Raw genomic sequence first — 15,540 nt, 5'->3', positions numbered from 1 at the left:
CACATTGCAGGACACTTTATGTGGATTTTTGAGCTAAAAACCCCATGCATGTGCATCAAGTTTGGAACTTTACGTATAAAGTGGACATTAGGAGGCCAGATCTATGGTTTTGGTGTGTTAGATCTCATTTAGATCGACGGTATGGAATTGGTCAAGACTGGACTCGGCGAGTTCGTTTTTGGACTCGGCGAGTCCAAGGCATAAAGTCCCATATCTGATAAGAGTCTAAAAGAACTTAGCTGGGTGTTAGAGGGACTGTAGTAGGTCAGAAAGAGTGACCCAACGCATTGGACTTGGTTTTAGACATGGAGTTCATGGGACTCGACGAGTGCTAGAACATACTCGGCGAGTTCAAGACATTCTCCTTAAGATTGAAGATGAACTCGACGAGTTGTTCATACAACTCGGCGAGTCGAGGACAGACTTGTTCTTCGGATGAAGGTGAACTTGACGAGTTGTTCATACAACTCGGCGAGTCGGATGAGTTTCATGCAATGTTCATATAAGAGAGGAACTCGTCAAGGCGAAGCCAAACTCGACGAGTCGGGACGTGGATAAGGACGAGTAAAGGATGAGGGACTCGGCGAGTTGGAGGACCAACTCGGCGAGTCGGGTCAACTTGAAGTTTACTTTGACTTGGACCTGTTTGGGGGTAAAATAGTCATTTTACCCTAAGAGTAGATATCAGTTCTGATTGAGTGTTTTGTGGGGTTTGTACCCGGAGGATTTCCAAAGTGGCAGTAGGAAGAGACTTCCCACTCAGTTTGACAGCAGCTACTTGATCGAGGTGAGTTACCTTTCAATAGCGGTGGGTCTACGGCCACAATGTCGGCCCACCAGTAGGAATTGTATGATTAGATGATTGTCTTTGTGATATCATCTAGGTGTGCTACTACCTAATATGTTATATGCTTGCATGAGATGTTATATGTGATAGTAGTAGAGTTTGGTTGTTAGGACCGAATGGTAGGTCAGACACCCTAGATATGTCTGATAATATGTGTTGATATGTTTATATGCTGGCATGATATGTTATATGTGATAGCGGTAGTAGGAGGGGAATAGTCCCCAAGTTCGGTTGTTAGGACCGATGGGTATGTTATTACCCCAAAATGGCTTGACATGGGTAGGATGGCACCCCAAAATGGCCGCATGGGTAGGTCGGCACCCCAGAATGGACGTACCGGGTAGGTTGGGCACCCCATAATTGTCCGGCAGTATGTATGCTATGTGATTTCATGATCTGTGGTGCGATGGGGGGACTCACTAAGCTTCGTGCTTACAGTTTACAGTTTTGGTTTCAGGTACCTCTTCAGCGAAGGGGAAGGAGTCGGCGCGGTAGCGACACATCATACACACACTCTTTGTTTTCCGCACTATGAGTTATTCTGGGATTTGTACTCTGACATTATCATGTTTTTAAGATTTGGTTTTCAGATACGAGACATGTTTTATTAAATGATATGATCGGGTGATATTTTGTTACAAATGTTTTGTAAATCACTTAATCAAAAATGAAATTTTTGGACGTGAAAATTTGGTCGTTACAGACACTGACCGCAATTGCAGGAATAGGTTGACTTTCTTTCATTTTGGTTATGGAAAGTGAAACTTCTTTCGTTTAGTACGAGATAATCAGGTAATCTTTCAAGCCCCTTGACTTTCCATTGGTTTAGTTTAGTCAAGGGCGTTGTGAACTATAATTGTGAAAAGGTTGGAAGATCTGGCCAAAGAAGGTGATAGCCATGTAGATTCGTTCCCATGGTTCGATCCTTCCCAAGAGTGGCTCTCTCAGAAGCAACCAATCCAAGAATTTATGGATTTGGTAGAGTGCCAGTCACAACACTAGAACCAAGTTAGGTGAGCTTGAAGGCATCGGTTGAAGTCCACAGACAGATGTGGAGTTGTAACAAGGTAGCCGTATTGAGGGCGCGGCTGGATTGAATCCTTTCATTTCAGAAGGGGGGGGGGGGGAGCTCATGCTTGTTGGGTATTACCTTTCCTGGAGCCTCTTCTCACTCACACATCATATGATTATGTGGTGGGCGGCATTGCGGGCCGACCCGAATCGGCGTGGACCCTTTGAAACTAGGCTATTCTCGGATATGATGTTGTCATTGGGGATAGTACAGTTGCGAGAGAGTACGCATGTCCGGCTACCCCTTTCGAGCTCAACTGACCCCTTCTTGATTTCGTTTTTCCGTATTTGAGATAGATGAATCAATGGAACTTTGATCCCAAGTTCCGGCTTGGTCTAATGTCTGGGTGCTTATGGTGGTACACAGAGAGCAACTTTCAAGTCGGCTGAAAAAGAAAGAAAAAAACTTTCGTCGTCTTTTTCCCACTTTCACCTTCGATTGCGATGGGCTTTTTTCCGGTTTTCAATTCCTCTCCGGCGAGGTTTGAACTTCGCATGGTGGGAAGGCCTTCACGATTCGCATATTCCCGTCCATCAAAGAAAGTGAAGGGGCACGGACAACGAGTTGGAGGATGTTGCAGAACCGCGTGATTGATCCATCTGCGCCGACTTTTAAAAATCGGATCATCCAAATCTGTAACTGTCTTTACAACTTAGGTTATTTTATCCGAAAACAGTTACGGACTAATCTAAAACATGAAAAACCATAAGTTATTGGCTAATCTGAAAGAGGTTTCGAGTTATACAAAGGTTAATCGGATTCCGTAAACAATTACACTTTAAAAACTAGTTTGATTACAATGTTGTTGTTTTTTAGGTCATGTTTGTTTATAACATTTAATGATATAAATTAATATTTTTTTTACGTAACACAATAATTTATCGTTATTCAAAAATTCAACAATAATTTACCGTCCAAACTCTCCAAATTAAATGCATCTAGACAAAATCAAATTTGTTTCTTCTTTTTTTCCTTACTGCAAATACATATAATATTAAATGCATCCAAGAATTTTTTTTTATAACCTTTTTTACTTAACATAACAACAAAAAAAAAAGGATACAAAATTATATCACTGAAAAAAAAATCTCAAACAATATTAAATATTTGATACGATTGAATACAAATTTTGATTTAACAAAAAAAATTCCTTTAGATTATACAATTACTTTACATTTTTATATTTATTATGAAATAAAATAAATATAAAAATAAATTATATTATATTAGTCAATTTTGTATTTCCCTTTAAACTAGCTTCTATATAAGTGTTCTATATTTGTCCAAAATAAATTTAATATTTTCAGAGATTATTTATCTTAAGTTTCCCAAAGGATCAAGTTCCAAAGATGGGGTGGGAGGCATTAAATTCAAAGCAATCGAGTATGAGTAAATGTTGGAGCTACCAAAATGTCAAAGTGTGAACGTAGCATTAATGTTGTGATTAATGTTTAAAGATTTGAATTAACAATATGTTCGAAGTATATTTGATGAAAACTTAAAAACAATAATTTATTACATATTTTCACTGATTCGCTTATAAATATAACATTTAACTTTTATATATTTTCATGACGTCATTTAAAATTATAATTTGGGATTGGCTAAAAAATACTTTATTTTTCCATTTAGACATCCTATTTGATTTTTAAGGTTTTTTTATCGGTTGAATTTGCATTGTTTTTTGAAAAAATAAATTATAAATAATTTATTATATGTTGACTTTTAATAAAAGTTTTCATACGGTGTCTAAAGAATGTCAATTTAGCAACATTCTTACAATTCTATCTCTAACTGCATCGTATCTCTAACTGCATCATTATCCTCTATTACACCACCTTATCCACAATCTGGAGTTTTATGCGATATATAAGAATTGTTGTGACGACTGCTTTTTAAAAGCAAAACATTCATCAAACTAGGTGTGAGACTCGTATATTATGGTATATTAAAATATTAATTAAATTAGATGCAAGACCCGTATATTATACATGTATATTAAGAAAATAAATTTAATATCAAATTATGAACATTAAACAATTTTTAAAGTAATTGAACCTAAATTAATAAAAAATAATAATGACATATTGTAAATAATTGTTATGAATTATAGATTTCTAAAAACTTCTTTGAATACAATATTAGATGTCTTATTGCTAAGGTTACTATCATTGTATAAAATTAATATTTATAATTTATCATTGTTTTTTTTAACTCTGGACAATGCAATATACAACTGTTCATGAGTAACACTGGTTGTCTAAAAAACAAACCCACATTTGATAGCGATTGTCAATGATTTTTGTTTATTGTCATCGCAAAACATACAACCAGTAAAAAATAACCAATCTCTCTTAAACATTTAAAAAACCATTCCGCCCCTATAAAAAATTACCATTTTGCCCCTGTGTCGTACTATACTGTTAAAATATGATAAGTTCTACATAAAATATTAATGCATAGTTTTTTACTGCACTAATACTGAAATAAGATGTTATATGATTAATTGAGTGTTGCAAGTACAATGCCAATTTAGATAGTTGACAATGTCAATAAAGACAATTGTTTTAACAAAATTCCAAAAGTATCCTTAAAGTAAACATTATTTTTTTTTTCAGTCATATTAAGGACATCATAAGATGAAAGAACATGACTGTTTTGTACTAAGTTTAGCAATCAATTAAGGGAAAATGAAGATGTCAAACGAAAAAACATTCAATTTGAACCATTCCTGATTATACCTGGTATCACAAACACGTTGATCGTAAAAAAACATAATAATTTTCAATGTCGATTAAATACATTTGATAACAGATTAACTACATTACAAGTCTATATGACGCAACAAAATGAAAAGATTAGTAACTGATTATGCAGTCCACAAAAACAACGATGACTTGTGCCTAGAGAAAGGACAAGCAATTAACAAACACCGATCATATGATATATAAATTCAAGCTTGTAAATTGTTATCAATAAGGATCTGATTCCATAAAAGAAAATGTGACATCAAATGATGAAATCTTCTTAAGCTTGGAATCTTTTTTATAAAAATAAACTTATATGAAATTTTGAAATATTAAGGGATGTTAAAATTGATATTTTAAGAATACATTTTAGATAGTTAAATTACATAATTGTAATATTTAAACATGTTGTAAGAAATAGTGCTATTAAAACTCTAGTTATTTGGTTTATATATATATATATATATATATATATATATATATATATATATATATATATATATATATATATATATATATATATATATATATATATATATATATATCAAATATGCATTCTTTCTATGAATAAAATATACGTCAAAATAGAAATAAAATTTTATGAAATTTGAAGTATATCAATTTATCATATCACATAATCATCACAACCTCAATTATGTTATATAATTAATTAGGATTGTTCATTAGAATGATTTGTGGTCTCTTTAATTTGGGCTACATGATTCAAATTGCTCTAAGGAATATTGAATAGAAATAAATATGATATTATTACAACCTCGGAAAATAAAAATTCAAAATGTAATATCAAAGTCAGTTCAAACCAAGACAAACCAAAAGCTCAGTAAACAAAAAAAAAAAAAAGAATCTTACTTTAGACGATTTTACAATAAACAAAAAATTAATAAATTGGAAATGCACTACTTTGTATCAAATGTTTTGTTTAGTTACATATGATTCCATTTGAATCTTAATAGACCAAAACTTTTAAAAATTTGAAATATTTCCTATCAAGAGAAAGAAGTACACATTTATTATAATTTATTCTAATAATAAACCGCCTTAAATAAATTAATAATATGTCAATAAAATAAAAACGGAATAAATAAAAAAATGAGACATAGAAAACAAATTAGACAAAAATACTAAAAAAAATTACATGTGACAAAATTAAAAAGATCCTGACAATAACAAAAACACTTTCATTATCTATTAAGGTTTCATTTAGGGAGGATGCAACATCATTTGTAAGCACTACATACTTGACAGATTAAAGGCTTTGGCCAATTTGTTATATGAAAGATAACATTGACGTACATCAATATAATAACGATAAGAAAGCCTACCTATCGATTTTTTAATGATTTTTTTTGAAAGTAAAACTAACTATGGGGTTTTCCCCATCGACCACCGAGAGTTTGAAACAATCTCCTTCCTTCAATCCATTTGCAACACGACAATCTTTCCAACCTTGTCCCATAATATAGCAAGTCATGTTCTTATACTTCTTTAAATCGACCCACCATAACCTTTCGTCTTCGGTATTTTTAAGAATCACCTTTTTCTTATTGAGTAACCCATTTAACCTCACAAAGTCTTGTGGGAGATACTACAATAATTAACCACAATTCTTAATAAGAAATTTTACAAATGATTCCCTCCCCAAAATGAGCTTTCTTATAAGGAAAAATTTACCAATTGGTGTAACTTGGACTTCAATTTTCCCATGAAGTAGCGTCGGTCATCTTCTTCAAAACGAAATGGACCTCCGAAATAAAATAAACAAAATTTTGATTTATGGACATTAAATAATTCGAAGATTAATTGTTTCCTTTAAGGAATTCGCATAAAAAAAAGGAAAGAAAATACCATACATAAAAAGTTGACTACAGGAAGCTTGTTCTTCTCTTTCTCGACTAGCTCAAACTTGAATGCATCACCTTCCTTTAAGGAATTCGCAACACGAAAAGCTTTAAAACCGCATCCAATATAAAACCGATTCTTATCTATTTTGTTTAGATAAACCGGCCATGATCGACCTTGATTGTCTATAAGAATCAGTTCTCCAACTTTAAAACAATTTGGTGTCGTAAAGTGAATAGGAAGATGCTGAAATAACATAATCTCCATAAGATATGTAAATGATTAAACCGAATATACCATAAGATTAATTAAGGGTTACGAAAGTTACCAGAACCGACATTTTGAAGCTGCAAGTCTTCAGATTTGAAATAAAATATTGGTGATTGTTGGGAGTCAAAGTAGTTGACTTCTTCTTTGTAAAACCAGTTTCCTTCTTTACTTGAAAATTTTCTTGGTCTTGATCAGATGCATAATCGTTCCTCTTGCGCTTTTTGCGGTTCTTCAGCCCTTTGAATAACCATTTCATATATACCATTTCTTTAAATTACGGATAAATTTTATTAATATGTATAATTATTAAACTGATGAACTTAAAATTAATATGTTACGCCATTCTAGAGCTGAAATTAAGTACAAAATATTAAAGGGAAAATGACTTAAAAGCCCAATGAAGTTTTCAAACCATTCAAAAAAACTCAATCATGTTCTGTCTGTTCAAAAAAACCCAACGAACTTAACATTTTGTCTAAAAAGTCAAACAAAGTTCCAAACCGTTCAAAAAATCCCAATTTTGTTTTGTTTAAGTTCATTGGGTTTTTTTTGAACAGTCAAAACATGATTGAAGTTTTTTAAACGTTTTGGAAACTTCGTTGGCCTAACAAGTCATTTTTCCGATACGGTAATCAGCCACATCATATGTTTCTCTTATTTGACTTTCAGGAAAGTGTAACTTCGTTGGGCTTTTTAGACAAAATGTTAAGTTTGTTGGGTTTTTTTGAACAGACAAAACATGATTGGGGTTTTTTGAACGGTTTGAAAACTTCGTTGGGCTTTTAAGTCAATTTCCCAATATTAAACAGTATCGAAGGTATTTTACAACCTCTGGGAAAAGGGATACTAGCTAGAGAGCTTACTATGTGTAAAGATCGTATCAGATTCTGTGAAAAGCTCTTCTTCTACATCCATTTCTTCAAATATATTCGGGTATTGTCTTTCACATGTAGATTGGTCAAACACTAAAAATTCGAACACCATGCTTCCTTGATGTTTGAACAGAATAATGTCAAACTCTTGCACTCCATTCTCTCTCACAAACCTCCTCCAGCCTTCACCAAACACCCCGTCGTCAATGTCAACCGACCATTCATGACACCCCCGTCTCAGTGTCGCTTTGAAACATCTACCATGGTTCAGGTTCATCAAGAAAGAACTTGGAATCGACTGCAAATACAACAGTATGTATAAAAATATAGCGTACAGTAAATTATGCACGTTTGGTGGCTTGTGAATGGAAATTATACAAGTGCATGATACATGAAAGTTCTTACGAGCTTAAATTTATGGCCTGGAGGGATAAACTTGAAGAAATGAGAGGGAGGATCTGCCATGGCTTTTTAATTGGAAGGGGGTATCAGCCTCACAGTTAGCTTTAAAAATATCAACCTACATCAAATTTAATAATACAACCAATATAATAATAATAAAATATTTAGGATGAACAATATTATTTATAATTAATATAAATATTAAGAAAATCAGACTATTAATAATAAAATTATAAATTATAAATAAAATATATTTAATTATGATTGACAACTCTAATTGATTTAACTACTTACTAGATTTAATATTTTATTTTATATTTTTGCATTAAAGTCAAATATGCATTGGTGTTATTAACTGATTTGAGTAGTTTTTAACTAATTTGAGTAGTTACCTCCTGCTGAATGTTGTAAACATAATCTATGATATTGGCGTTTTGGATTTTTGCAGCATGCAAAATCTTTTGTGATTGAATGTAGTTCATGTAACGGGGCGATTCTCCAGCTTTTCATACATTTTCTTCTTGCTGTCGTAATCCCGCTCCAGCTTCTTCTACACTTTATCCATGGCGTTTGTGTTTGACTAAGCTTGCTTAATTAGAGATTCAAGCATTGCTTTCATGTCTTCCCCTTTCATTTTCGGATTTACAAGGCCGTGTAATTGAATGATTTTGTAGATGGTTATTTCCGTTCTTAAGTAATGCTTAGTGTTACCTATAGGTTGTTACGGATGTGATGTTTGACGTTAAATTTAATGGCAGTTTTTCTGTCTCCTCCTTTCTTTCTCATTGTCCAAAAAGTTCTTTTCTCTCATATTTGATGATTTCAAATCACTAACAGAAAGGTATGAAAATTATCATACTTGCTTATTTTACATTTGTGTATTTTTTTATTGTCATATGGCCGAATAATACCTTATATTGAGGTACAAATGAATTTATGCTTGAAATCTATGATTTTGTTGTTAAGTAAACTTGATAGATGATTAGTTTTTATTTTCTATGATTTTTTTTGTTATTCAGGTTTATTTATATATATATATATATATATATATATATATATATATATATATATATATATATATATATATATATATATATATATATATATATATATATATATATATATATATATATATATATAGGGTTAGGTTATTTTGTTTTTACTAACTATTGTATGCCAGAATGCACAAATCTGGACCACCGGATGGAATAGAATCAAAGATCATGATATGATGGTCTATGATATCACAATAGGGTAACATGTACCATATAACCACAGCATTTTAATCAATCAACCTATGTTAAAAAGGGAAATTTTTGGATTTTTAGGGATAATGAATTCCTTTATTTTTTAAAATCTGAATATTTTAAAATAATCCAAATTTAAATCTGATTTTATTCTGTCAGAATGTCAAACATTAATTAGTAAAGATATTTTCGATTTTATTCTTGTGGAATATATTTCCAATGCATATATTTTTTATAATTAACCTGATTTAATAATTCAACATATATTCTTCATATACATTCGAACGTGAATACAAAATCATACATATTCTTGCAAACTAATAGTCTTATACAATTTAATATAGATATACATATTCTAACATAATATCATCAAAATTGAATAAAAATATTAAGAAATAACATTCTTAAATATACAATTATTAAGCAAATACACATGCTCTTCATCAAAGGTCCAAATAATGCACTTGATTCATACTATGATGAAAATATGATATATTATCGTAAGAATGTAATTCTTCGCAAAATATATTTGTTGTTGATCTCGATTCCAAATCTTTCTCTTGTATGATCAGTATTGAATTCCTTCTTCAAAGTCATTCTGAAAGAATAAAATGCATTATTCATTAGTATTACCAATAAAGCTAATGTACTTGTTGTTAACAAACATTCTCAAAAGACATTCTAAGAGAATGTATTTCTACAAATAAATTCTAACAGAATACAAGCATTACTTATTTTATAAAAACTATATAATATAGAATGATAGCATATTCTAACAGAATGTATTTCATTTTTCCTATCTTGCAATTGTTTTTACTTTTCCTATCTTGACAAATAAGGAGATTGAAATCGAATTCTGCCAGAATAATAGACATTCTAAGAGTTTTGACAGAATACATACCACATGACTAGATTCTAACAAAATGTATTTCATTTTTCCTATCTTGCAATGTTTTTTACTTTTCCTATCTTGACAAATAAGGAGATATTGAAATAGAATTCTGTCGAATTCAGTGTCTTCAAACCCTAAATCCACAAAAAAATAATAAAAAATAAAATAAAAAGACAATCAACTTTCAAATATTAACAAATTTGGAGCATTCTAAAAGAATAACAACTGTAAATTCTGATAGAATGTATTAGACATCAAACAATTGTAATTTATTCTAATCGACATTTCATCGGACACCTTTTAGGCACACACTGTATCATCACAGATTCTATCAATTGTTACTCATTAGTCAAAGATTTCATATAATATAAACACACATTTATACAAATAAATGCTTGCAGCAATTTTGTATCCTACAAATTCATATTCCAAATCAATAACAAAACATATTTCTAGAAAATCACAGCGTACCTTGGTGGGCTGGTCTTTGCCTCTCTCCTAATCGATCTATCATCCACAAACGGTGATGTGGTGACCCTTAAATCGACATCACCTTCAAATCGTCTAGTATTGCAGGAATCAGAGAGAGGATAGACACAACCGTTGACTGAGTGGACACCCTCTAATTACTTGCTGCTTGAAGGAGGCATCTTCGTTGTTGCTGCTTCTCTTTTCCGTCTCCGGTCGAAATCAGCGACGTGGGGCGAGAGGGATAGAGAAAGGTGAAGATCGACAGGTAAATCAAAGGCAAATCGAACCTGCCCAAAAGGAACAATCGTGAAAAAATGAGAGGTGATAGGGGGAAACCACAAAAATCGATGGAAAAATGTGTGTGAACGGCAGCAATGGAATGGCCGGCAATTTGGTTAGGGTTATGAAGATGCAAAGAGAAGGAGAAGAGATAATAAAGGGAAAAAATTGATGTCCACGTTTGTAAAAGAAATATATTAGGTATTTGTTTTGTTCCCTTAATTGTAGGGATTTATTTAAATGATCTCATTAATTGCTAGTGCAAAAAACCGAAAATACCCTTTTCTATTTAATTAATTATTTAATTATTTGCAATTTTTTGATTGGTGCATTTAGGCACACAATAGTTGCTAAAAACATTTGAACCTAGCTCTCTCTCTCTCTCTCTCTCTCTCTCTCTATATATATATATATATATATATATATATATATATATATATATATATATATATATATATATATATATATACTAGGTACATCTTAGGTCCGTGCTAAGCACGGCCCATGAACGATATTTTTGGTATTCTAGAAAAATTAAGATAACATGTGGATCCATGTTTTGTTAATCATCCCTGATTAAATTGTTGATACTTATCGGAATCTGATGACGATATTAACTTTTCAATATTATGGTCATAATAATTATATGTTATATGCTCATAACTTGCCCAGTTGGTTGCTTACTTAGGCAATTTTTTTCCTCTCCAAATTTCATCTTATTGTCAAGTGTCACCCCCTTTGGGAATATTAATTAAGAAGAAAATCATTTGAAACTATAGCAAAATTCATAGAATAGATATTCCTTGAAATTATAGCAAAACTCATAAAAAAGATATTTCCAGTAGCAAATCATTTGAGGTTAAATCAAAACTCAGAAATATTTTTAGTATTTTAATCTCTTTTATTTTTTAATTTTTTTAATTTTTTTTATAATAGTGTGGTGTGAATTATGTAAGTATACTATAGATGTAGAATTTCTTTCAAGACATCGGTGAAAAAATGATATTTATAAAATATACTTTCTGCCTTTTTGACTTCAACATCAACGCCATGGACGTGAAAAGAACTTGAATCCTAAACCTACAGCCAAAGCATTAAAAAATGTTAGTAATCCAAAAGCTATATATCCCTATAACTCTCATTATTGTTTATTATTTATAGAGTTAGTGGGTAGTATGAAAATTCAAAGTTTTCTTACGTTTTCTAAAATCACCCAAAATTCCTCATAAATCCAAAAAAATATCCTCATAAATCAATCAAAAATCCTCCTAACTCCAATTTCCTTACATTATAAAGGAAAGGGTGTTTTTATATTATAATGATATATATATATATATATATATATATATATATATATATATATATATATATATATATATATATATATATATATATATATATATATATATATATATATATATATATATAGTATTTCAAAGAGTGTGAAGGTATGTAATTTTTCTAATGATCAGTATATGCCTTATGAAGATTATTAATACATTTTATATTTTACTATTTAGATCATTTGTTATTATGTTGATATGTTGAAAGATATGCATATATAAAGTATATTTGTTATTCAATGTTACTTGAAATGAAATATTCATTACAAGTAACTATGATATATAGGTTAATAAAATATTATATATATATATATATATATATATATATATATATATATATATATATATATATATATATATATATATATATATATATATATATATATATATTCTCTGCATATATTTCAATACAATCATAGTGAATATGAAACATAAAAATTAATAAGTTTTAAATTTATAGTACCAAATTGACCTACAAGTTAGCCACTTGGTGTAACCAAAAAACTATACATTAAATTTTAATTAATTTATACAATTGAAGTTATGAATATATAAAGAAAGGTTACCATATTATATAAAAAACATCTATTACTCTGGTTGTATATTATATTATTATTTCATAATTTTTTTAAATTAACTTTCAATTGTTGATAGATAATGGATAGGAATGTGAATGTTGAAGTTTTTCAATCTCTTCGGTTCCAATATACTGGAGTTTCGTATAAGATGTCATTTGTTCGAGTTGACTATATTTGGCATATGACATCGAGGGAAATAGAAAGGTGGTTATATTTGTTGACAAAAATGTTAGTAAACATGTTTTTTACTACATTCCTTTTTATTTTCATGATATTATACTAAATATACAATTTTTTAGAGAGAAAAAATGACAAGGTTTGTCCCACGGCATTTGTTTCATTTGTACGATGATGACTTGGTGGGAGGTCTTTTTTCTTTATCGTCTTTCACAGTAGAACAATTTCACTTCCATGAATACCCGAAATATGAAAACTATTGTTTCGTGTATGGTGATTTAAAGATCAGTATCAAAGAAAATACACGGCTTACAATGGTTGCGATGGATTTACAAAATGGATTTCCTTTGTATCCTTTAGTGTTTCCCATAAAAAAGAGTTTTACATTGCAATCATGTTCGAAAAGTTTTAATCGGTATATATACACTTATACAAATATTTTTTTCATTACTTTTTCATATACATATATTATATATGAATTATTAAAATGTGTTTTAATTTTTTGTAGATTTCGTTTGGAAAATTGTATCGAGCAAAAGGATTAGATTCGAAGATAAATTTATAATATTTTTGAAAGATGAAACGTAAGTAAATTTATTATTTAAATTAATTTATAAGTATTTTGTATGTAGTTCATTAAAAAAATGTAACATTTACTTATTATAATAAAAAATATTTATAGGGGATACAAGATACAATTGAAGTTGTATGACAAAAATACATGACTTATTGTTCCAACTTATCGTGCAATATCAAGGAAAAATATAATTTTTGTTTCTCGGGTCAAATTGGTTCACTTACCAACAAGTATGTTATAAATTACATTTTCCTTAGTAGTACACATTTTTTAATTTTTTTTCATATTATTATAAATCATTGTTTTATATATTATATATATTAAAATCTTTGTGCTGTGCGTATTTTGGTATCAACAAAAATTTCTAAGATTACCTTCAAACTAGATATACCGCGTATTTTGGTATCAACAAAAATTTCTAAGATTACCTTCAAACTGGATATACCTGAAGCACACAAGATTTAGCTTTACTATATTAGTTATATATGTAGTTTGCTTTCATTTAAAAATAGATTTTTATATATTTATATATTTTTTGAGTTGTTGTTTTAACCTTATTATGTATATGGATTGGGTTAATGTCATAAAAACCTCAAGGTTTTCAGGTTTTACCCAAAATTGAAATTTATGTTCGTTTATGCCTCAAATATCGGAAAAATTGTTCACTTTTGCCCCTTAACCTTCTATGGTCGGTCAACCCATAAGTGATTGGAGGAAAGAGGCTGACATGGCTTGGCCACGTCAGCGTTGTTGCCCTCAAAAAAACGAAAACTTATGAACGAAATAAAGACTAGGGAGATTCGAACCCACGCCTCCCCCAACTTGGCATAGACTTCGACCACTAGACTAGAAGGATTCTTTTGTTTAATTTCCTAACATAATGTAATCTAATGCTGGAACAATTATTATTATTATTATTATTATTATGTTTTGAGCGTATTTATATATTGGAAACCATATTTTAAAATATATATATATATATATATATATATATATATATATATATATATATATATCACATAAAAACGTACGTAACGTATTTATTAGGTATATATGTATTTATATTTTATAAAAAAAATATTAATGTATTTTATGTGAATGAGAAATATTTTTATACATCTAAATATGTAGAACATCGTTATTTATATGTAAAAAGCATTATTTATATGTATAAAAACATTATATATATATATATATATATATATATATATATATATATATATATATTTGAATGTATTTATATATTATTTTGATATTTATATGTATATAATGTGTTTTATACGAAATAAATACATATACACATTCTAGATATGCAAAAAAAAAAAAAAATTATACATAATGTATTTTATATTGTATTTTCATATTTTATACCTATAAATACCTATATATAGGTATTTATATTTAAAAAAGTAATTATACATTCTATATATATATATATATATATATATATATATATATATATATATATATATATATATATTGAAAATAATAAATGCATTTATTTAACTATTTATATTGAATCCAAAAAAAAAACACTTACGATGACAAAAAAAAAAAATATGAATTTATATTGAAAATACGAAAAAAAAAATATTTCATAAAAATACTTATGTAGATTGAAAAAACAAAATAATAATAATAATAATTAAAATCAAATGTTTATGTGATATATATTATATTCATATTTTCAGGTAATAAAACGCTTCAGCCAATGTAGCTTAGTGGTAAGCGTTTGTATTTTCGAGTTTGAGGTGGTAGGTTCAAACCGTGCCTACCTCATAAAATTGCAAAAATAGTCCCTGTGGTTGGCAAAATTCTGCAGATTTGGTCCAAAACGAAATGTTGGTACACCACTGGTTCAAAATTGGATCTTTCTATTGTTGTTGGTCCCTGTCAACATAAAAAG

At 29.5% G+C, this 15,540-nt stretch overlaps 1 protein-coding gene across 2 annotated transcripts; it reads right to left on the bottom strand.

Moving 5' to 3' along the window:
- Positions 1-5,845: 5,845 nt before the first annotated feature.
- Positions 5,846-8,153, bottom strand: LOC111907983 (B3 domain-containing protein REM10). 2 transcript variants are annotated; one of them, XM_023903798.3, is made up of 6 exons: positions 8,074-8,153; positions 7,660-7,966; positions 6,855-7,033; positions 6,538-6,772; positions 6,359-6,429; positions 5,846-6,272 (listed from the first exon to the last, which is right to left on the bottom strand). In XM_023903798.3, exons 1-6 carry the CDS (start codon positions 8,131-8,133, stop codon positions 6,021-6,023), a joined length of 1,104 nt encoding a protein of 367 aa, XP_023759566.1. In that variant the 5' UTR covers positions 8,134-8,153; the 3' UTR covers positions 5,846-6,020. The 2 variants fall into 2 exon arrangements, with proteins under 2 accessions (XP_023759566.1, XP_042758157.1); XM_042902223.2 differs by having other exon boundaries at positions 6,134-6,272; positions 6,533-6,772.
- Positions 8,154-15,540: the final 7,387 nt, after the last annotated feature.

This window comes from Lactuca sativa, chromosome 5 (genome assembly GCF_002870075.4).
Source record: "Lactuca sativa cultivar Salinas chromosome 5, Lsat_Salinas_v11, whole genome shotgun sequence".
Classification (NCBI taxonomy): Eukaryota; Viridiplantae; Streptophyta; class Magnoliopsida; order Asterales; family Asteraceae; genus Lactuca; species Lactuca sativa.
The sequence above is the reverse complement of the archived record's forward strand: the minus strand, read 5'-3'. Positions and strand labels throughout refer to the sequence as shown.

What these genes read in the sequence shown, in the direction of transcription:
- LOC111907983 (XM_023903798.3), bottom strand. Translation starts at nt 8,133, where the DNA reads ATGGCAGATCCTCCCTCTCATTTCTTCAAGTTTATCCCTCCAGGCCAT. An exon ending in TCCTGTAGTCAACTTTTTAT is followed by an intron (nt 6,430 to 6,537) that starts GTATGGTATTTT and finishes TTTATTTCGGAG; the next exon opens with GTCCATTTCGTTTTGAAGAA. An exon ending in AGTCCAAGTTACACCAATTG is followed by an intron (nt 6,273 to 6,358) that starts GTAAATTTTTCC and finishes TAATTATTGTAG; the next exon opens with TATCTCCCACAAGACTTTGT.